The 22,707-nt window shown below is 38.0% G+C and overlaps 1 protein-coding gene across 13 annotated transcripts in view; it reads right to left on the bottom strand.

Annotated features, from left to right (window-relative positions):
- The window catches only part of PBRM1 (polybromo 1), a 68,810-nt gene that overhangs the window by 42,224 nt on the left and 3,879 nt on the right, over positions 1-22,707 (bottom strand). For 7 of the 13 annotated variants that reach the window (XM_080386294.1, XM_080386300.1, XM_080386290.1 and 4 more), the window contains 11 exons: positions 22,520-22,675; positions 21,710-21,807; positions 20,996-21,143; positions 18,533-18,676; positions 17,715-17,831; positions 17,064-17,132; positions 16,164-16,262; positions 14,930-15,015; positions 12,249-12,347; positions 8,261-8,352; positions 3,430-3,646 (listed from right to left, as the gene is read on the bottom strand). In XM_080386294.1, the coding sequence (XP_080242420.1) occupies positions 3,430-3,646; positions 8,261-8,352; positions 12,249-12,347; positions 14,930-15,015; positions 16,164-16,262; positions 17,064-17,132; positions 17,715-17,831; positions 18,533-18,676; positions 20,996-21,143; positions 21,710-21,807; positions 22,520-22,660 (1,310 nt within the window). In that variant the 5' untranslated portion in view covers positions 22,661-22,675. The remainder of the gene's footprint in view (positions 1-3,429; positions 3,647-8,260; positions 8,353-12,248; positions 12,348-14,929; positions 15,016-16,163; positions 16,263-17,063; positions 17,133-17,714; positions 17,832-18,532; positions 18,677-20,995; positions 21,144-21,709; positions 21,808-22,519; positions 22,676-22,707) is intronic. The other 6 variants (XM_080386295.1, XM_080386296.1, XM_080386293.1 and 3 more) reach the window with 2 other exon arrangements.

The raw sequence follows: 22,707 nt of genomic DNA, 5'->3' as shown, positions 1-22,707 counted from the left end.
TGAGACTGCTAAGTTCCACTCCTTTATTCGTCATATTATTAGAACTGGTTAAATTATGTGGCAAAATAGGCTTGATATATACTGATATTGAATTGATGATCATATTTACTTAAATGTATTTAATTATTCAATATTTATTAGTCAACTCAAATAATTAATATTTGATCCAAAGGCAAAAAGAGCCATGACAAATCTCACAGTTTCAGGAGAATCTCAACACATCCCAGTGCAGTGAACTGTAATGTTTAGGTTCCTGTGTCACAGACCATTCTCCAAAAGAATCTACATTTCTAAGAAAAATGCATTTCAAATCCTCAAACAAGTAGACATCACACAAAACCCCCTGCGTTTCACACTAGATCCACGCACTGTTTTACAACTCAACTATAACCCCAGCTTCCTGGAGTGCAAGACACAGAAACGTGCCAATGAAGATACCAGTTTCAGTGCCTGTACACCCCCACCACTCTCTCAGATGTGCTTTAGGAGAGAACTGCTGGCTGGCAATTCCCTGGACCACTTCCCTCCTCTGGTGTAGAAAAGCCTGACCCACTTGCCTCAGGGATCATACTAACGCTGTAAAATTTTATAAGGAACACGGTTCTTGTAAGCATGCCAGGATCTAGCACTTATGTAGCAGGTAACTGAGCACATTCTCCCGCATTAGTTCCCAGCTACTCCAGTAATTTATAATTACAGAAAGACTCTTCACCAGCAACGTTAAGCTTGCAAACTAACCTCCACACCACACGCACTTTTAGCACAGCTGAAAGTCACAGCCTTCACATGATCACACCTTTCTTTTTAAAATAGGATGTTCTTGTTCTACAGCTCTGAGTTTTGTCCTGTTTGAGGCAGGAGAGTCTCAGTGTGTGTATGAACACCTAACGGGAGGGAATGAAAAAGTAGCCAGGCTCCTCTAGCTGTGCCTGCTGACAGGGCAAGAGGGGACAAGAACAAACTGAAACACATGAAATTTCATCTGAACACAAGAAAAAAAAACCAAACCTTTTTTTTTTTTTTTTAAATTGTGAGGATGGTCAAACATTGGCACTGGTTGCTCAGGGAAGTTGTGGAGTCTCTGTCTGTGGAGATAATCAGAACCTGGACAACTGGCTCTAGGTGACCCTGCCATAGCCAGGGGTTGGCCTGGATAGTGTCCCTTCCAACCTCAGCTATTCTGTGATTCTGTAAAGAGCAAGTCAGGAGGAAAGTCGCAGAAAACTAAAACCATCAGCAGGATTACCTCCCACATCCAGGAACAGCTTGGGATCAGCACTCAGCTGAAAGGACTGAGGTTCATAATGCTCATAAAGTGACTGAGAGGCTGAGATAGGTATAATGTACATCTCATTAGAACAAAACACACCCATACTCTCCCTCCAGAGATAATGTATTATTTTGTAAGGGTTTTCCTGTATTTAACACACACAAAACCTCCTGAAATCTACGACTAGCTGTAAAATTTGCAACACCCACATATTTCACAGTTCACTCCGGCAGGATAGCCTAGGTAGCCAGACACCAAAGCAACACAGATATGAGACAGGAATGCCAGGCTTTATTCCACCACCTTCAACTTTTCACTAGGACAATTAACTTTTCTGTCCCCATCTGTGAACAGAAGATATGCTTTTTGAATGTACATCTCGAAAAGAACCAAAACCTGCAAAACACAAAAAACTGCACCACCAATAAAAAAAAAAAAAACACAAAAAACCTCCACCCCTAATAAGTGGCAGTTTTGAATACCAGAAGACCCATTTGCAGTATCAATAAAAGCATGCTAGCTTCTATTTTCGCTAAAGCGCATCATTTAAGTACGCATATGCACGACTTCAAGGCTTTGTAGGTATAGTAGGAAGTGAAGATTATGTAGTAACTTAAAGAACCGCTGAATTTCATAATTTGCTAGAAGTTGCACTATTATAAATACTGTACTCTTAACTTGTGAGCTACAAGACTGACTGTCCCTTTTTATTTTCTAAGCTATCAGGCAATAAGAGAAGTCTTTTTTTTTCTACAGTTCTTCATACATTTGCATGGAATTTCTGTACTGCTCACACAGCCAATGCAACCTGCCTGCACTGTTAGGAGAACAGAAGTGCAGCAGCCTCTCTATGGCAAATTATTTGTCCTATAACTGATATCAAGTATATTTTTAATGGAAAGTCTCTCTCAATTAAATCTGTTTATACATAATTTGTGCTGGTACTCTTTGGTATATTCAGACAAAAAGCTTCCTGACAACTGTCAATAATTTTTCTCAGTTTCACCTTTCCCCCCCCCCGCCCTCCATCAAGTCCATTTTGTGCTTTGTTCAAAACAAGACAAGACACTTTGCTGAGCCAACAGCTCAGTACTAAGACAAGAAAAAATGCTTTAAAGTCACTGATGGATAGATAATCAGTGTGGCAGCTCCATACTTGTTCTCCAGCACATGCAAAACACCCTCTGACAGGTTAAAACAAAAACAGATTAAAAAAACCCAAACCAACAACGAAGCAGCTTTGTTACTTTCTGTTACTTATGATTTAACAAAGACACTGCTTACTCAACAACTATCCCAGTCTAGCAGATAATGTTATGGTATAACTAAAATCTACAGACCTCTGTATTAGAGCGGATTACAAACCCATGAACAGTGTTAAGAGTCTAGTCCTCACTCACTAAAGCTGGAGGACCAGAACTCCCAGTGTGGCTCAGGCAGGGACAGGAGCCCCAGTGGCCACTGGGCAGGGAGGCCAGGGCCACCCAAGGCTAGCCAGTGCCATTAAGGTCTGTTAATGCACTCAGGACCCTGACACATCTTCCTCGTATTAGCTTATCTTGGACCACTAGAGAAAAAATATTGCTCATTTCTTTTCACTCAGATTTTTAATCTGACAACTGCACTCTGGCAGTTGATGAACCTTTCATGGCTCAGATTTGTAAATGGTGTAGTGCTTACTTCAGTCCAGACTAGCTACATCACGAACCAACACAATTATTCTCCACAGTTACATTGTGACCTAGACAAAAGGAATGTAATGGCAACTATCTTTCTAAAGTTCACATTGCTGAAGACTATTAATTTAAAAAACATGGCAGTAAGAGGTAACCAATCCATCTGGGTCAAGGGAGGAGAATAATGGGGGATCCTGCAGAAACTTTCATCTCTAATGCCCACCTAGCCTTCAGATTTATTGATATGGCAACTCTTCAGGCACGTTACAAATGAAACTCCACGGGAAATAAACCAAACAGCAGCCAGCTATAAAAAATGATTGGAAGACTGATGCAAATTGACTTGAAACAAGAAACAACCAAATGTAGAAGACGGCATACACTCCATTAGGTATTGACAACTTGACCACAAGATAGGATTGAGAAATAAAAAGAAATAGTTGGATAGTTTCCCACCAGATGTAGTTTGCATTGTTTTCTTACCTGATCTGCTGCAATGAAATAGGTGCTTTAATTTGCTGATAATAATCAGGATATTTCTTCTTGGAGGGCAAGTGGAAAAAGGGTTCAGATATGAGCTGGCCCTGATTATTTCGGCAACTTCTAACTGTGTCATAAAGCTGATAAAGAGGATTAGAAGTGTCCATGAATGAAGTAATGCTCTCAGCTTCAGATTCTCCCTCTTCATAACGAGCAGCAGCTGCACAGAGAGAAAAGATAAATGGAAAACTCAGCAGGACAAATCTGAGTCAGTCTGTCTGTCTGTCTGCCTGTGTGGTGTGGTGACTTTTCACATGGATAAAGATCTAAACCAGAAAAGGCAGTCCCTCGCTCCAGGGTATTCAGCCACTCTCTGCCAGTCAGATTCGTACCTCAGAAAAGGACATCACAAATATATCTTACAAGCCTCAAGCTGACCAAAAAAAGCACTTTATCTAGGTATTGCAACCTCTCTTATCAGATGAGATCAGTTCTGTCACTGGTAATGCACCCTTGCTACCTACCTACAAATGCTGACAAGTGTTCATATCTGAGACTACATAACAGGCTTATTTAACCACACACTACCTACACAACAGCTGTGTCCTTATTTACCCATCAAACCATACCAGTATTTGCACCAAATACACTTGTATATTGAACTACTGCCATTCTGCTACCTGACAAGAGCTCACTACAAGAGTACAAATCGATAAACCATGTCTGGAATTTTCAAAGATGCCTAGCCTGTTAAGCAAAATGGCCAAATTAAAAATGATTTTTTGCATAGATATCAAAACTTCTGTAATCCTTTCAACCATATTAATCACAGCTCAATTCAAAAATTGTGAAGTTTAGCAGAAAAAACCCCGACACTAAAGTCTGAATGTGTGCCTCTCATATGCAGCAAAATGAAGGAGAAATAAATATTTTAGAATTATTATATAAGTAGGATAATCATTTCATAATAAAATACTTAGAAATTTTATAGCAAACTTTCCTAGTCACCTACACAAAGCATATATTATGCTTCAGGATTAGGATGAATGAAAGAAACGCTATAAAGAACTAACACTTACTGCAAATAGAATTAGGAGAAACAATACATAAACAAGAATTAAAAAAACACACCGGTAGTGGAAAAACAGGATGGGAAGCAATAAATGGCCCTCCATGCTTCTCAGTGATACAAATGATGTAATTTGTACCTTGCAGACAGGCATAACAACGTCTATGTGCTTTTGCACACACTAGCAAACTAGAGTTAAATTATTCACTCTTTACCCCTCTTATGAGGTAAAGTTTGAAGGAAAGCTTGGCAGATGACACACTGGGTAATTCAGCTGCACAAAAGACAGCTCTCCAACACTCACGCCAAGTTTCCAGCTGGCATTTTCATTATTGCTCAGTGGAGGCTGGCCAAGTTTCAAGCTTTCTATGCAAGTTCAGTAAAGACATATTGAAATGCCAACAAAGCTAGGGGACACTCTGACTGCATAATAACATAGTACTATCATTTTCCCTCTGCAGTCTGACACTGCAGCTCTATGAGACTGTATGATGTGTGGGACCTACCAGACAAGTTAGATGAAAGCTAAACCAAGCAGACCTCAGTAGATGTGCAAACACATAACAGACACTTGTTACTGATTCAGGGAAGACACTCAAAATTATCCCAATTATGTATTTGCATGCCAATCAGCATCACTTATTGCCCTAGCATCTACTACACAGTAGCCAGCAAAGCAGGAGCTGGACAGAGCAACTCAGGCAGAAACAAGATTGGAGGTAGCCCTATGTTTTCCTGTACCTAACACATCAACGTGAACATGGAGATAAACGCTAAGAGAACGCTATCAGGTAAAGCAAGTTTCCAAAATAAGATTACGTAGCAAAATACTACTGTCTTTGGTTTTGTTTACTCAAACAGTTCAGTTCCAAGTGCTCCATCAAAATGTAAGAAACAGAATAGAAAAAGCAGAATCATTTGTTTTTATGAAAGAGAAAAAATAAGACACTAGTCAAGAATATCGCTGTTCTCAGACACATGGCAGCCAGCAACAGAGCAGTTCAAGACCCTAAATATGAAACATATGTCCTGTGTATTAAAAGTAGAACACAAGGCGTTCCCTAAAATAAAAACCTAAGTAAATTAAAGAGGCACTAAAAGGGAAGTGTTTACATAACATTGTAATAAAACTATAAATGTTTTCATTATGATGTCTATATTCTTTAAAAGTGATGTGTCAAACATTATATATTCTCACTTATTCAGACAATGATAGCGTTCTAGTATGCAACCTGTTACCTTAAGAACTGAAAGAGAATGTATTATTCAGATCAGAAGACACAAAAGTCCATATTTTGCTATGGAACAAACAATCTAATATAAGACTGTAGATTTTTTTAATGTGCAGTAGCACCAGGTCCCAGATCCCCACCAAGCCCATGCTGGCTGTGCAGAGTAACAGTCAGTTATTCCCCTTTCATTCAACTGTTACCACAACTACAGCTAGCAGATACAGAAAGAAAAACAAAACCACCCACAGTAAGCCATAACCACAAAATAAACATCATTCAGCAGTCCCCCCAAAAATGTATTTCCTGCTGTCCATTCCATGCCACAGTGACTGTTTCCTAATGAAGGAAGCCATCTAATTTACAACTAGAACTGAGCTTTATTATCAGATATAAATGTATGTATCATATACACATACTCTTACTCAATGACGAGGCAGAAAAGGAGCAGGGAGAGAGGGAAGTATTTCAATGTATATGAAAGAAAATTAGTCTTTACTCAGTAAGTGAATTGCTTTAAATACTGACTCCTTTGTGGTCCCAAAGCACCTAGACAACAATGAATGCTCAAAGTCTAACTGAAGACAACATTAGTAAAACCAAAAGCAGCATCCAGTCTTAGGACATCTCTAAATGAAATAATCATAACTAAAATAGCTTTGTTGACAAAATGAAATACTTCTTTATAAGCAATACATAATGACCATCTATGCCTGCCTTTAGAGACTTACAATGAAGAGCAAGTCAGCTGCAAAAGCTGCTTATGTTCTAGTACATTTGACCTAGAAATCTACAAGCTCCATCACACCATGACCTCCCCTGAAACTGTGAGGATAAACTCCAAGTTCGAAACAAATAGTGTTCATTGATTGTAGCAGCTGCCTAAGCAAAGAAGCTCATACAGATTTAGTTCTCTGCATCAAGAAGAAAGTTCTCTTAATGTTCAGTCATGCAGCCTACTTCTCATTTATTTTAACAAGCATTAGAGGAAGGAAAAAAGATGGGGTACCAGAGCAACTAATAAAAAGACTACTTCGTTTAAATAAAAATCATTTTCATCCAGAGACTGAAAGCATAAGGATGTCCAAGCAGTATGCTGGAAGGACAGAAAATCTTGAGGGTGACAAAGGTTTGCCAAAAAAATTGACATTGCCTCTTAGGTGAAGGCAATAAAGATAGGAGAGCTTCAGCAGCAGCAAGGCAAAAAGCTCAATGCATATGAAAAGCACCATGAAAATGACAGTGATGTCTATAGTAAAGGTGGCACCTGAAAGTGGTTAAATCACGTCAAGAATTTAAATCACATAAAGACATAAAAAGCTATGTGTTTTTACAGAATTACAATTTGCAAAAACAGCAGCTAATGATCATGCTGAACCAAGCTAATAAATACTCCTCAACTCCCAGAAAGCAGCTGCTCTGCATCAGTAACTGAACTCCGGGCTAACCAGGAATAAAAATGCTTCTGCTTTCAGCAAAATCTAAAACGATCCCAAAAATTCTACAGCATATCCATCCACTGGAAAACAGTGCTCAGTACAATTCAACTACCAAGTGTGAAAGAAATGCCAAAAAGAATATACGTTGAAGAGATGCATCCTTTCACATCAATGCAGGAATAGCGTGAACAAAAAAATAAAACAAGGGTAGACGTACAAAAACATTTCAGAAACTGCTCTGAGATGAATGCAAGGAAGTTACTGAGAATGTAACTATCAAGACAGGCTAACTTAAAAGACAACTTACAACAATTTATGACTGATACAGAAATATCTGATATAGTGCATATATTATGGCATATATGTTTACAGTACAATGCTAAAGCATGCTTATTATGAAACTAAGGATGCTGTACAAAGGCATGCCTTTTTCTGTGCTTTTGTTTTAACATAAACTTTCATGCAAGATTTCAGGATTGCTAGTCTAGACCAAGTATTTCTAAATTAAGTTCTAATATTTATCTTTCCTTATACCTCATATAGATTATCTTCACCTTAAAAAATTAAAACCTGACCGGTACTTAGAAGACCCAATGACACAAGAGAGCAAGAGAGAACAAGCCAGTATGAGCAAGATTTCTGTCAGACAACTGCAGCACTGTAAATCTCTTTTACTGCAAGGAGCACCCAATGTCTTCTCCAGTGTCTCGTCTTCGGTTTCGTATTAGAAGGAATGAAAATAAGCTAGTTTCCTAAAGCTTGAATAAGTATACTTGGAAACACACACACTGAATTCAAAACGTGCAAGCAGGTTTGGCCTACCCTATCTTACCAGCAGTACATTTACAAACTTGTACTTTGAGGAAACAGGGATTGGATTTAATAGAATAACATGCTGAGTTTGGAAACACTGCAAAATATTTTTAGATACTTTTCAGAAATTTTATTTAATATATGTTTATATTTTTACATATTTAATATATTATATACATTTGAAATTATATTTTGAAATAATTTTAAAGGAGCTCTACAGTTTTTCTTATTCCAAACATTTTAATTAAAGAAAATATATCGAGAAACTGCATTTCAGTTCCTACCAGCCAAAGCCGCATCCTCATCACTTTCTGATCCATATTGCAACGCCATGGTTATTGCTGACAAACGATCACCTTGGGCTGATCTTTTGTTACTATAAAAGAGAAAAAAAAAATTTGCAAAATTAAGAAAAAAAAGAAAAGGGTTATCATGTTAACCATTAACAGTCACCCAGGGTGTGTAAGTAAACAAGTGAAGCTCCCAACGCTTGCCTACATTATCAGGAACACAGACATGACTATGCAAGAGAAGACCAGAGCCCTTAACAAGAGAAACTGTTAACGAACCATAAGTCCACCTCTATTTTAAGCAGCAGTCCATCAAACTGAAAAACCGGACACAATTAGAGAGCCAGAGCTCCAGCTAGCTATCTTCTGTCCTATTTTGAATACTTGAGTATTTGAATTATTGGGGCAGAAGTGGGATGATAACAAGTCTCCCTCAATTAGTAACTATTATTTGATCCTGTTGTATAGGGATTTGTCTACATGAAGAAATTCAGAACACCATAAGCTGTATAGGCTATCCTCTCACACTCCACCATGCCCACCTGAGGCATTTTCAGCACTCCAAAACAGTTTGCTGTTGGGACAGTCCAGTAAACCCAGTTGTCCCTCTCCTCCACATGGCTGGAGGCAGGGCCCCTCTATCTAGTCCTGGTCATAGGATTCACTACTCACTTCCTACAAATACAAATCAGAAGTCCCTTCGTCAAGATCAAGAGTAAGATCAGCCCTTCCACTCCATCTGGAGAAATGCCCACCCGAGACTTGGGGCAGCAATTTTCCTGGAGGAACCTCCTTTTGCAATTGTTTTTCCTTGCAACTCACATACCTGTGCCTCTAGGGTTAAGGTAGATTTTCCATTCCACTTCATGTCCTGTCCATTGGTCACACAGGTAAAACCACAGGGTGGCCCATGATGTGTACCCACTATAACCTCTCTTTTGAGCAGAGGAACATTTACTAATAGCTGAGATACTGGTCTGTACATATGGGGAGCAGGATCTACCCTCTTTGGCTGGACCAGTTTCTCCACAGCTGAGGTGAGGGAGGAAGAGAGACGCTCTTCATGTTGCCAGAGTTGGCCAGCCAATTCATCCACCATTTGTCCCTCTCAGTCTTTCCAGGCCATTACTAGCAATGAGTTGGCATACGATGGGGCACTCCATACAAACTTCCGCCACATGGGTCACATGCACCTGACTTCATCTAGGTCTCTGCGTAACTGTTTGTTGTCCACGTCATCATAAATCACTTCCAGCATGGCTAATTCCCTCAGGTACTGAATACCTCTCTCCATGGTGGTCCACTTGTCTGGGTGACATGTAGCATCTTCCTTGAGGGGATACCTTTCCTTCACGCCTGACAGGAGTCACCTCCAGAGGCAGAGGACTCCTATCCCTTTTCCAATTGCTTTGTTAATGCCCCCTTCCCTAGAAAGTGATCCCAGCTGTTTGATCTCCTTATCCTCAAATTGCAGGCTACTGGCCCCATTATCACTACATCAGAGCAGTCAAGTGACACTGTGCTCACCTGGATGATGGCTGAAATATTCTCACGTATCTTGCAGCTTACTAAGGGATAGGGACCAGGTGCATACCACCTTGATTAAGAGTTCTTGCTCTTCCTTCTCCCCGGTCAGCAAACACCTCTCTTACTCCTCCTGTTCTCACAATGGCCCTGCTTTGGAGTAGTCTGCCTCATCCGCTTCTTCCTCCTGCTCCCTCTTAGAAGAAGCTCCTTCATCCCTTACTAAATGAGACCATTTCCAGTATTTCTTCTTATGTATAGGGGCGACTGATACTGGTACGGGTTGGTTATTCGGTTCAGCTGCAGTGCCTGTCGCAGGGGTTGGAATAACTGTGGTGCCTGTCACAGAGGCGGTGCCTGTCACAGAGGCTGGAGTAACCGTTGTGCCTGTTGTTTTGTCATCGGATCCAGAGACCTTCTCTTCCCCTTGAGGGTACTGAATAGTGTTAGACAGGGGTCTGCAGGCATGGGCCAGACCCCAGCACATTGCAGTGGTTCGTGCCTCTCTGGAATTACCAGGGTGACAGCATGCTTTTTCCACATATTTTACTGTTTTCTCAGGATTCTGCACTTGTTCAGGGGTGAAATTCCAAAACATTGGAGGTGCCCACCATCCCAGACACTTGCCCATACCCAACACCCTGCCACTCATAACTATCCGCCCTCAGGGGAGCTCTGTGGGTGATATTCTTAAATAGTTGTTTAACCCTAAACAAGATCTGAAGCATGTTCAGGAGATACATCAATAGGAACATGGTGGCTGGAACATCCCAAGGATATTAAAAATTCTCAAGAGCTATTGTAATCAGCCTAGAGGACAAGGGGAAGATGGAGGAAGGCATCTCCCCCACAGGTGGGCTCTCTGAGAAGAGGTGAAAGGTGTAATTATTAATATTTTCCAATAGGTGGCTTCCAAAGTACAGTAATGGTGGCAATGCCAAACACAAATACCCGATTGGTCTCCTGACCAGTAATTTTATCATTTCATAAGCCTGTGTTACGAAGTACAACAAAATGATAACCTTAACCCAGTCCCCAGAGGTGATAAACAGCACAGCAGGGAACACATACAGCAAGTAAAGTGTTACAGAACGCAACTCTGAGAGCAAACAAATCAATACTGTGACAAGTGACTATTAAACTAATATAATGGATGTCTATAAAAAAATTTAACACACTCTGGTCAGACCTATTGTTATCGCAACCCTTTGTGTTCCACATTGGGTGTCAAAAACAACTTCACAACAAAAACACTGGGTTGCACTTCAACCCAGCAGACAGCTAAATACCACACAGCTTCTTGCTCACTCCCCCACCCTGCAGTGGGATGGGGGAAAGAACTGGGGAAAAAAAGTAAAATTCATGGGTTGAGATAATGACAGTTTAATAGGACAGAAAAGGAAGGGATAATAATGAAAAATTATAGAAGAATTAGAATATGCAAAACAAGTGATGCACAATGCAATTGCTCACGACCTGCTGACCGATGCCCAGTCAGTTTCTGAGCAGCAGCTTCCAGCCAGCTTTCCCCCTGGTTTATACACTGAGCATGACGCCATATGGTATGTAATATCCCTCTGGCCAGTTTGTCCTTGACTTAGCCAAGTCCTTGACTTAGTGTAAGCACCGCTTAGAACATCTAAAACTTTAGTGTGTTATCAGCATTATTGTCTCCTAAATCAAAAATGCCATCCTACACCAGCTACTAGGATGAAAATTAACTCTATTCCAGCCAAAACAAGGACAGTACCTTAAAGTGGCACCAACTCTATACACATGCTCAATCCCTTAAAGACCGTTGTAGCTGCTGTGTTAACCATGGTTTCAGAGTATACACACAGGGAATTAGCAAGGAGTAGCACTGTTTCAAGACAGTAACCCAGAGACTGTAGACATGAGACCTCTGCTAGGTACCAAAATTCTCAGCTGATGACTGAAAGAACAAGCCAGCGTCCAGTAATCCAGTCTACTCAGCAACTTTGCCATAAATGCATCCCAAAGTCAATACTTTCTTTTTACTGGTTTCATTGGTTTCCACTATCCAGCTCTTAATTATTTAGTCTAACTTACTATTTCTTTTTAGTCTCCAAATGTATTTTTTCTAGGTTTACAACACATTTCCATGAGGTTTTTTCACCTGCTTTATTTCGTAATGAAGCTTAACATATTGCTCTTCAGAACATTTCTAAGGAAATAATTGCATAAAAAGTATTTCATGACAGGTGTTCTTAAGTGTTAAATATAAAATCAAACATGGAAGAGTAATTACAACCAAGTAACTTATTACATCATAATAGATATTTGACTGGAATATATTTGAATCTCTAAAGTATTGGAGTCAATACTGAAGAGCACTAAAAAGAAAACAAACAAACAAAAAATCCCAAAACAAACCAGAAAAAATTAATATTTCCATATGATGATGGCCCAGCTTTTTGTCCAAGTCCAATTTACTTACCGATAATATTTGTTAGAAGAATTTCTCTCATCACCAACACTGCCTTTACCCTGTGAGGAAGGACCTGTCAGCTTGGAAGCAGTCAAATTTGATGGAGTCCTTAAGGTAGAAGAGACAAGCCAAGGAAAGGGAAAGGGGGGGGGGAGGGGAAAGAAAAAAAAAAAAAAAAAAAAAAAAAAAAAGAGGTCCACCTTAGACCCAAGAAAAGATGCAGCAAAGACAAAGCTTTTTACAGAATTACTTTGATAGATCAGCCAACAGGTTTGGAGACAGACATAACATGTTTTAAAGCTAAGAGTAAAGTAATACTAAGATACATTTAGTGCCCCAGCATTGATAACAGTTTTGTTTATAAAGTCAGAGGAAGGTAACACTTAGATTCAGGATTAATAGCTATATAAACAGCTCAGCCTACATCAGCAGTGAAAGCAGCCAACAAAATGTACCTTAGCATCCAAACAAAGCAAATCATACAGATTCAATCATGTTTTATCAACACTTAACAAAATCACTGTCCAGCTGCTTGACAATGTATATTGTTAAGCAACTTTATTTTGCCACTTTATTTAAGGGAGGACAGTTAAACACACCAACAAAGAGCAATTTAGTATGACTAAGGATACAATGAAAGCTGCAATAGAAAAGCATTATTTTTGACACAAAGGCAACATGTCTGCAAAAATTAGGTTAGTAGCGTTATGATGAATTTGAGCCTGATCATCAATGACAAACAGATGTAAATTTAGAAGAAAAATATAGCAAATTAACTTTAAATGAACTTATGGGGGTATTTTACCAAAATCAACGATACAGCAATTATGCAGTTAGGAATTTAATTAAAAAATAATGATTCTGGGATGCAGATGCAGCAAAAGAAACAAAAAAGAATACTGGTTCAATAAAAAAAGCAATCACTGAAATGCAGAACAGCAGGTAAAAGGTTTGGACTTTTCTCTCACCCCACATTTTTTTGCATTCAGCCCAATATTATTGTAGGCTGCTTCAGGTTTGCGTTTGCTTTTTTTTTTTTTTTTTTTGCCAAGTTAGAGAAACAAAGAAGGGAGTTGTCAGTTATTCTGACATTCAGATTACTTCAGGATTTGCAGGTCTCTAACAAACACAGTACATAAGAGAACAACTAGTATAAGGTTAACTGAGAAGTAGAAATGGGTTGGCAGTGCAAGAGAGGAATTCCACTAACAAGTATCAGTGTGATTTATCTGTCATCCCTTCTTACGCAAGCAGCTTTATTTTGAAGAAAAAAATGTTAATTCAAAATTAAACGTGACACATACATGTGACATCCTGAGCTGCATCAATGGCCAACACAGTGAGAAAAATAAAATAAAATCACAATAGAAAAACCTCTATGCCTATATGTCATTCTAGTTACTGCAAAGCCAGCATATGTACATTCAGTGTTTGTAGAATCAAGGTTTTCTGGCACTACACGTACTTTTAAGAAGGAAAATTACTAAAATGTGTCAGGAATTACTCCCTAACAGTATTTCTGCTTTTATATTTTTATATACTCCAAAAATGATTCACCCAAACACAGGAAACATGCTAAAAAACCCACTACACAGGTTGAACATCTCGAAGCACCAAATGGCAATAATCCATCAGGTAATAAGCCTACGCAATACTTTTAATACTGACACCATCTACACATTCTTCAGACAACAAAAAAATGTAAACTGCGTTTCAGTAAAGTAAGGGAGTGCTAGTGTTTTCAGTAGTACCATACAAACCTTTGGAGAAAATGAGAGGAGTTATTTTCCAGCATCAAATGCCAGTGAACGGCTCAAATCTTGAAGAGAGTCCACCTTGTAAAGAGTTTGCTAACCATTTGGATTACTTGCAAGACATTGCTTTTATTTTTTTAGATTGTCTCATATGGGCAAATAATATGTAAACCTACTTTTGAGTGTTACTTGTAAGTGAAAAGTTTATACAAGAATACAATTGCATTTCAGGTAAGAAACATCTAAAATGACTAAAACATCTAAAAATGGCATTTCTCTGTACACTATAGATTTTCACAGGAAGAAAATGCTGTTTCCTAAATAAAATCATTCCTTCAAACAAACAGAGATATCAATCAGTGGTTTATACTTGCCTGTTCAAAACCAAATCTATACTTCACTGATTAATAAATCCAGATCTTATTTCTAGCTATGAAAAGAGGAACAGGATACCGGTTTTCAAACAAAAGTTTATATAATGTGGACTTCCCTCTAAATATCTTTTGCCAGAGGTCTTGTTCCTATGTTTCTGCTCCTACCTAATCAACTGTGAGCTCTTACATTTCAGCTCCTAAGAAGGTTCAAGAATATCCAGCATTTTTTTAAAGCAAAACACAACAAAGCACCTTGTTCCTCACTATTCCTTTTCTGTTATTAAGTTATAAACACATAGTGGAAGCTGGCCATAGCTTAAGTTATAAAAGATCCACTGACACTAGTTTTCATAATCAAATACCTCACAGAAATATTTCACCACAAAATTATTTAAATAAAAAGTTTCCTTCCAAAAACTATTTTACAATTTATAACTTCTAAAACAACAATAAACTAAGTTTTCAAGCAATTATTTCCCACTATACTCTCCACAGCAAAATTCAGGGAATGTCTACAGAGATTTTTTATGTGAGATTATAAAAAGAACTCTATTCACAGTACCTGATTCGGAGACTTGATTTGGCCAACTCACTGTGTTCAATTTCAGCCTTTTTCATATTAAATATTTTCTTAATCGCATTTGCATCCTGTCAATTAAAAGAATTTTTTTGTTTAATGTTGAAAGTGAAGAATGTTCTAGTCAGGCATATCCATCTATCTAAAAATCTAAAACAAAAATGAAGGGCTTTTTACACTTACATATAAAAAAATTCTGCATGAGAAAAGAAGCACAGAACAAAGGCTACCTGAAATATACCCACAGCGGTCTGTAAAAACTGACTAGAATGGCTGAGCAGCTTCAAGGTCATTTTTTATCACATCTTTAAAAAAAAATATCTGCATTATGCAAATATACACGAACACCACTTTAAAAAAAAAAAAAGAGGCAAATGAGTTTCTGGGCCTTTGCAATCAAGAAGTTTACCAAGCTTTACAATGCTTTCTGATTCTCCACCTGTGGAACTTGATACTCGGAGTAACAGTTCACAAAATAGAGATTGCAAGTTTTGAGTGAGGTTACAAGTGTGTCAATATCACTAGGAACTGAAACTACAACCCAAACAGAAGTGCAATTGGAAAAGTCCAAGAACCACTTACATAATAGTGTTATACATACACAAGGTCTCCCACTACAAGGCCCTTAAAATCCGAGCACACAAAGGAATAATTTGCCACTGAAATTCTCTTACTTCCAGAGCACATGGAACAGCAATGTGGTAATTCATATACAAAAGGCTATTGAACCAAGTATGAAAAAGATAGGAGATGCAATTTGGTCACAAAAATATGGCTAAAAGGAAAAGGAACTTCAAAAACTATGCAAAGAAGGCATGACTGGTTTAGAAGCTTGTGCTGAAAACCATAACCAGTTCCTGCAATCTGGAAAAAGGTAACAGCTGGTTACTACTGCTATCCCTGGAACCTGTAGTTTCAGCCATTTCAATGTCAATCGCAAGTACAGGGACCCTCCATTCCTCCAAAGGAGTCATGTAACTCATATCCCAAGATAAATTTAATTGGAAAAAATCATTTAACGCAAGAAAAAAAATTACATACACCCCAATTATACTAAAAGCAATATATAAAAAGGAAAAGCCACCAATAGCTATTTAAAAAAAAACAAAAAAACAAGAGTCTAGGGCCTTATGCTAAAGATTCATTTAAGTATTAATCAGCAAGGAAAGTAGTAAAGAAAATCTGAACTGAAATCAAACTATGAACAACTGAAACTAACCTTGAATACTTGTGATCCAGGCTCATTGTAGGTTTTAGCATTCTTTGCCAGAAGATCTATATCCTTGGCCATTGCATGAATGCTTTTATAGGTTCCGTTCTATACAACAAAAAATGGAACTGGTTAAAGTGGCAGCCTTCAGATAGCATGAGAACTAAGTCAATAGTGAAAGGCAAAGGGAATTCATACAGAATAAAGCGAACATTTGTAGAAAAACAAGAACATATGCATTAAAAAAAAAAAAAAAGAGGACAGCTAAGTATCTGGAAAAAGTAATCAAAAAAGAAAGTAACTAACTGCTAAGGCCTTAGAGCTCATGAATGCTAAGTTAAAGATTGAAAAAATACTTAATATGTTAGATTACCACAACTTCAAAGGTAAAATGACATTTTGTCTGAAACCTTCATTCTCCAGTTCAATTAGTCTATGTGCTATCCCTCACTATTATACAAAATGCTAGAATTACACAACAGTATTTCAAATTGCTAGAGAAGTAAGATGAAAAACGCATCAGTACAAAACATCTATTTATGGCACCAGAACAAAGGTAGGTGATGATAATGCACGACCAAGCTTCAATATTTCAATGTTTTACATTAGCAGTACTTGCCAAGGAATGACTTTAAACCATTAAAACATCAAGGAACCCAAGATATTCTGGCTTAATGCCAGCACACTACAGTTTACAATGCTGGATCTTCAACACAGCTACTTCTGCAGCATTAACCCAGGAGAGAACATTAAATCAGCATAGTGTTCAGATTTTTAAATAGCAGGGGAAAAACACATAGTAGGAAAGGCAGTCTTTCCTACTGCCATAAACTCTGGTTTCTAATAATTTCAGAATGCTTTCTGTTGAACAAGTCTATACTTTGACACGTTAATACGCTCATACTGTACCTGTATCCTTTGGGCAATAGTTTTAAGATCTATGGGCTCCTTTATTATTGCATAATAATCTGGATATTGCTGGAAAACAAAAATAATTTATATGTTACTATAAACAATCACAAATCTATTGTTCTAATAGCTCACAAAACAAGCTATTAGATGAATTACAGGTAAGAATAGTATAAGCTTCATAAACATAGCATTAGGCTCCAATTTGGGCAAGCCAGATCATAAGGCAGATAGAAAGAATTCTAATTCATCAATAAATTGATGTAAAGGAACATTTCTGTCTGAAAGCCAAATACATGGTGACAGTTTTCAGAGCACTTATTTTCCTGGTTAAACTTGTTATGCCACACCCTGAAACAGGACAGTGAAATCACACATCTTTAAAAAAAGATTAAAAACTCTGCAGCAAAAAAACCAAATTACCTAAACTGGCACAAGAGGCCAAGCCCCAGTCTGCAATGAAGGGCTGGGAACAAGTGGATAGGAGCAAAAAAGGGAGAGAAGCTCTAAAAACAGCTGGAGTTTGCCACCAGTGAGACAGTAACAAAAAACTGCATCCTGAGTGTGCACATCACAGCATTTAAAATCTGTTGTTATATAAATGTTCAGGTTTCTAACTTAGAACACAACCAGTACTATTAAAATACCCACCACTTTAGAAGGAAGTTTCTGAAACAGTTCACTTATGAGGCGTCCTGATGGGTTTGTGGCAACAGCTACAGCTTCAAGAAGCTGTTCAAGAATTTCCTTCAGGTAGCCTGGCGATGACTAACGTAAGAAATGAAATGACAAGAAGTTTTAATAGCAGCCATAGTGGAGTGTTCTAAGTTGCACTGAAATATATGAATTAACTTTTCAAAGACAGAAAAGAATCAGCCATAAAACACAGATGCAACTTTTGAGGACAGCATTGTTTATGCATTAAGGTAAAGCACATGAGAAAACTTTAATTTCACATTAACACTGCAGACTGTCAGACATACTTTACATACTGTTAGGATAGACTTGGTTATCAACATTAATGAAAACATGCATCCCTACATCACGAAAACCAGACAAGTCCAAACTTCCTATCATCATATCTGGCTTACAAAACACTCCCAGAACAGCTGCGCTGAGTGGGACACATGCTGGAAAATGATGTCATTAGACATGAAGCTTGCTCGCATCGAACCTCAATGTTGGCATGATATCAAGCACACATACTAGTTTCCACTAAATGAGAACCACATCTTACCCCTATCAGAAAACCCTGTAACATTTTTATTTGCTAGGCAAAAGTGAAACACACATACAATGCTGTGAAATTACTGACTAATAAACTTGTATAAGAAATACTTTTTGGGGCATAACTTAACTATGAAAAGACTTAATGCTTTTTCACATATGGAGGCCAATCTCCCTCTCAGAGTCAGCTGACATACACAGCCATGGCCTCCTCCACCTGCAGCTGTCATGCCCACACTTACTAATTCAGAATTTGTGCCTTGATTGTCATGTCCTTCCTCATCTTCGTCTTCCTCCTCAGCATCACCTTTTTGAACAAATTCATTTTTTGTGCGCAAATACAACTCCCATAATTTGCAGGCAGCTTTATATTCAGGAGAATCAGGCTGCAAAAACAAATCAAATATTTTACTCAAAATTCAGACCACTCTAATCTGAAGGAAATCTATAAATTACTGGTTGAAAGGTATTGAATGCATTAAATAAATAATAGAAAACCTGTGAAATTCCTGCTCCAGTCGTTCTTCAACAGCGATATTAAGAATTGCAATAAGCACTAGAAAATATCACCTCTATCACTCCAAGTCTTTCAGAAAACTTAGCAATAAAATTACTTGAGTTGAGGCTTGGACAAGCCTATTAGATAAATCTGGAGAAATAACTAGGTTTTGTTGAAGCGTAACACTATCAATATCTAAAATAGACTAAACATCAGGATGCCAGAAATGTGATTTAAGCCAATATTGCTGCCATTGTGTAGCACTTGAAAATTACTTTCTACAAAAGAAGAATGCCAATAAATGCGCCAGTATCTCTGAAAGCACTGCAATGATTTACACCGAGCATTAACTGTGAAATTCCAAAGAACTTGACAACATGCTACCCCCTGAGTACACATGTAGGTATAATTTTTGGAAGAGCTAGAAGCATTAGTCAGCAAATTAAGTTTTGTAGATACAGAGTTGGCAGCAGCAGACAAGTGTGTGCCTATTAACATTACTACTTAAGAACACTACCCAGAAAAAAAGACAGCTTTTCCACTCTTCTGTATTTTTCTTTCCCTTTCCTCTGTCACTTAACCTCTATTTCAGGTATTCCTGCAGATACACCACTTTACTACTGCTGATTACGCTCTTCTTACTTCACTCTCAGCCTCTGACGGCTTGTAATACAAATGAGAAACTAACATGAGAACTGTTCTTAAACTTGCCTTATTAGGCTTAAATATTCTCAAGACATTAAGCCAGGTGTCAATTATGAGGACCAGAATACCAGAAGGGTATTCTGCTCCGCTAGTCTGCTTCCTTCCATGTTAATGCAAGATGCTCAAAAGTGTAAGACTCGAACCAAAATACTAAAAAACCAAAGGCTTCCATTTTAATGTAGCACGGCTAACAACACACCTGATGCAGTAAAGACCTTGACAATGAATCAGCCATCCTTGTCTTACATGCATCACTGGAACTGTGTGGGTAAGGTAAAAAATGACAAAAGAAGAAGTTACGTTTGTGTGCCATACCTCCAGCTCAGAACTCACTATTTCTCTAGAAACATCAACAGTCCTTCATCCTAGAAGGATGGCTACCTACTCCTATTCTACACACAAGAGTTTTACGATGCAGGCAAAATTATGAGTCCACTACTCTGTAGGCAAAGGCAGCACACATTCTGTAAAACTCATCATTCTTTCCTGCCCTCAAGTCCTTCTCCCTCATGTAGTGACCATGAGAAAGCCAACATCAATGGGCAAGCGCCTTGCAAAGCTTCAGGAGTACAGAGCGAATTCTGAAATCTTTATACTTTTCCTACTGTAACCAGAATGTGCAAATGCATTAATCCATAAATCTGATAGCTTTTCGAAAAGCTACACACACACACATACAAACATAAACAAAATAAACACTGCTTTTCTGAATGTCATCTGGTTATGCCGATTGGATTATTCAGAAAGCAGTCATTTGGATCATCTCCAAAGTCAAAGATATACAAAAGGTAATATTAGCAGTTTCAGATTTGCTGTATCATCTCAGTCACTACATACAATTTCACTGTTCTGTGTATTTAACATAGCCTTCTATTAAACCAGATTAATCCAATTTTTTCCCACTTCCTTAGAGCAACTGCAATAAAAACCCACTAATATCTAAAATAAAACACACACAGTTTGGGGGAATGGACACAGGGGCTGCACCCTTGATGAAATGCATTGTCACATACACTCACAATCTATCATCGCTGACCACGATAATCAATGTGCCTTTTTTTCATATGGCCAATGAAAAAGAAAGATTCAACGCTCCTACTGTATGGTTGCTGTTATTTATAAACTCTTCTTTTTAGGAAAAAAATAATCAATTTCTATTTCAAAAGGTTACACAGAGTGTGTTGTAAAATGGAAAGGCTTTGTTAGAAGAGTATTCTTCTCAGTTTACATCTCTATTTTTGCTTTCCACCTCTTTTGTAAAAATGCATGAAAATCCTTCCCAAGTTAATTTATCGTTTTCCAAAGAAAAATTGCTATAGTAGGACATCTTACAAAGACACAGTCAACCTTACAGAAATATATGCAAATAACTGCAATGCGTGCTCTTCTCTTACCAATAATAAAGACTAAACTGAAAAGTTTTTCGGCCAAACCAAGGAAGAATTTGAACAACTCTACCACTTTAACAATGAATTTAAGCCTTTGTATGTATTCTCCTCACCTTATAGTAAGCCTTCGCATTGTTAAAGAGAAGCTGAAAATCAGCAGTCAGCACATTCACATCATCATACTCCTCCATCTTTAGCTTCTGCTGGATTTTCATTAAATCAATTGGCTGAGAAACCACTTCATAATAATCTGGCTGATTTCTGTTGTAATGACAAAAAAAAGGCATTATATTCCAAGCAGTAAAATTAAAACTACAGCACTAAAGTTTGTACTTGTCTATGACTAACACAAAGGAAGTTTCAATATATTTTTGTTACAACTAAAAAATCTGACCCTTGGTCTAAGAGTAGACTTTATTACACGTTCCATTATCATCCTCTGTTTTCCGAGTTTAAGATAAAATAAGAGACTGATTTTTACCTCCTGCATTTTCAAAGGTCACTTGATTCATCCTCCAAAGCTATGCCCTTAGTATTACATTCCACAGGTGGAATATTTTATAGTGAAAGGCATAGATGTTTTAGGCAGGTGTCACAAGAAACATTTTGAATTGATTCAGTGTATCCTTTTTTGACTGAAAAAGGGCACCAATGTTAGCATGTGTCATTGAATAATTACATCAAAAACTTGGATCAAACACTGGTGTGAAACTATGACAAACTTAGCTTAGGTTTTTCACAGCTATTAATGCTGAAGTATTCCTCAATAACCACTTATTCCCTGATTAAATCTCAGGTTCAAGGCTTAACCAGAACCATGGTCTTACCTTCGCTTCGGTGCCCTAATGAAAAGCTCACAAAGGAGCCTGCCCTGTTCATCTTTGTAATCTCTGATGGTGTTGTAAAGTTCATGGCATACAGCAATCTAAAATGCAAGAACAATAAAGTAATGAAAAAGGAGAAAATTTTAAGGAGGTAACAAATCGAAGCCTACTAACAATGGGAAAGACAAGCTGCCAGTCCACAGCATGCCTTAAAGCAGAAGTGTGACAAAATTGGTGCATCTCATACATTAGTACAGTACATGACAAGTATGCCAGGTACTGCAGAATTTTAATTTATTGTTTTGAACATAGGGAGCCTTCTGTCAATGCTAATTCTAAGTAAAACACCCAAAATTTAAATTAATTCAGTACAATTCTTCCCAAGTTATAGACACCTAAAACAACGACAGGGGTTCTTCTGCCCTGCAATTAATTAAAATTAGACTGCTAACTCTAAAGCATAAGAGAGACATTGTACACTTCAGCAATCACTGTCTGTGCCGTTCCTCACTTATGTCTCTCTGCATTTGCTATTCAGACACAGCTCTCAACTTCTGCACATTGTGATTTCATCTTCTCCAAGATCCTTCCATCTGCTAAAATCATCAGCAAAAAAAGGAAAGCAGCAAAGGGAAAAAGGGAAAGAAAAAGATGAAACTGGGGAGACAAGAACAAGCTTAGCCAAGGCAGCAAGAGATTCAGGGCCAGTGTATGTGTGCTACATATGATCATCCATTTTACAACCCAGCATTTCCCAGGCAGGGATACAGTAACCCTAAGAAAAAAACCTGTGCATAATAAGAAGGTACTAACAGGATCTACAGTTGGGAGATTGGAAAGTCTCCTCCTCTTTCTGCTTGGGCCTGGTATGTTTGTGGAGTGGTGGCCATCATCAAAATCTCCTCCACTGACGCTGCTGGAAGGTGAGGTAGCTCTTCGCCTCTTGGAACCCATGGAATCCAACTTCTTCTATAATGAAGAGAGATGTTCTTAAACTCATG

The sequence above is a fragment of the Falco punctatus genome, assembly GCF_963210335.1.
Source record: "Falco punctatus genome assembly, chromosome: 4".
Taxonomy (NCBI): domain Eukaryota; kingdom Metazoa; phylum Chordata; class Aves; order Falconiformes; family Falconidae; genus Falco; species Falco punctatus.
Note: the sequence above shows the minus strand (reverse complement) of the source record. Positions and strands in the feature narration are given on the sequence as shown.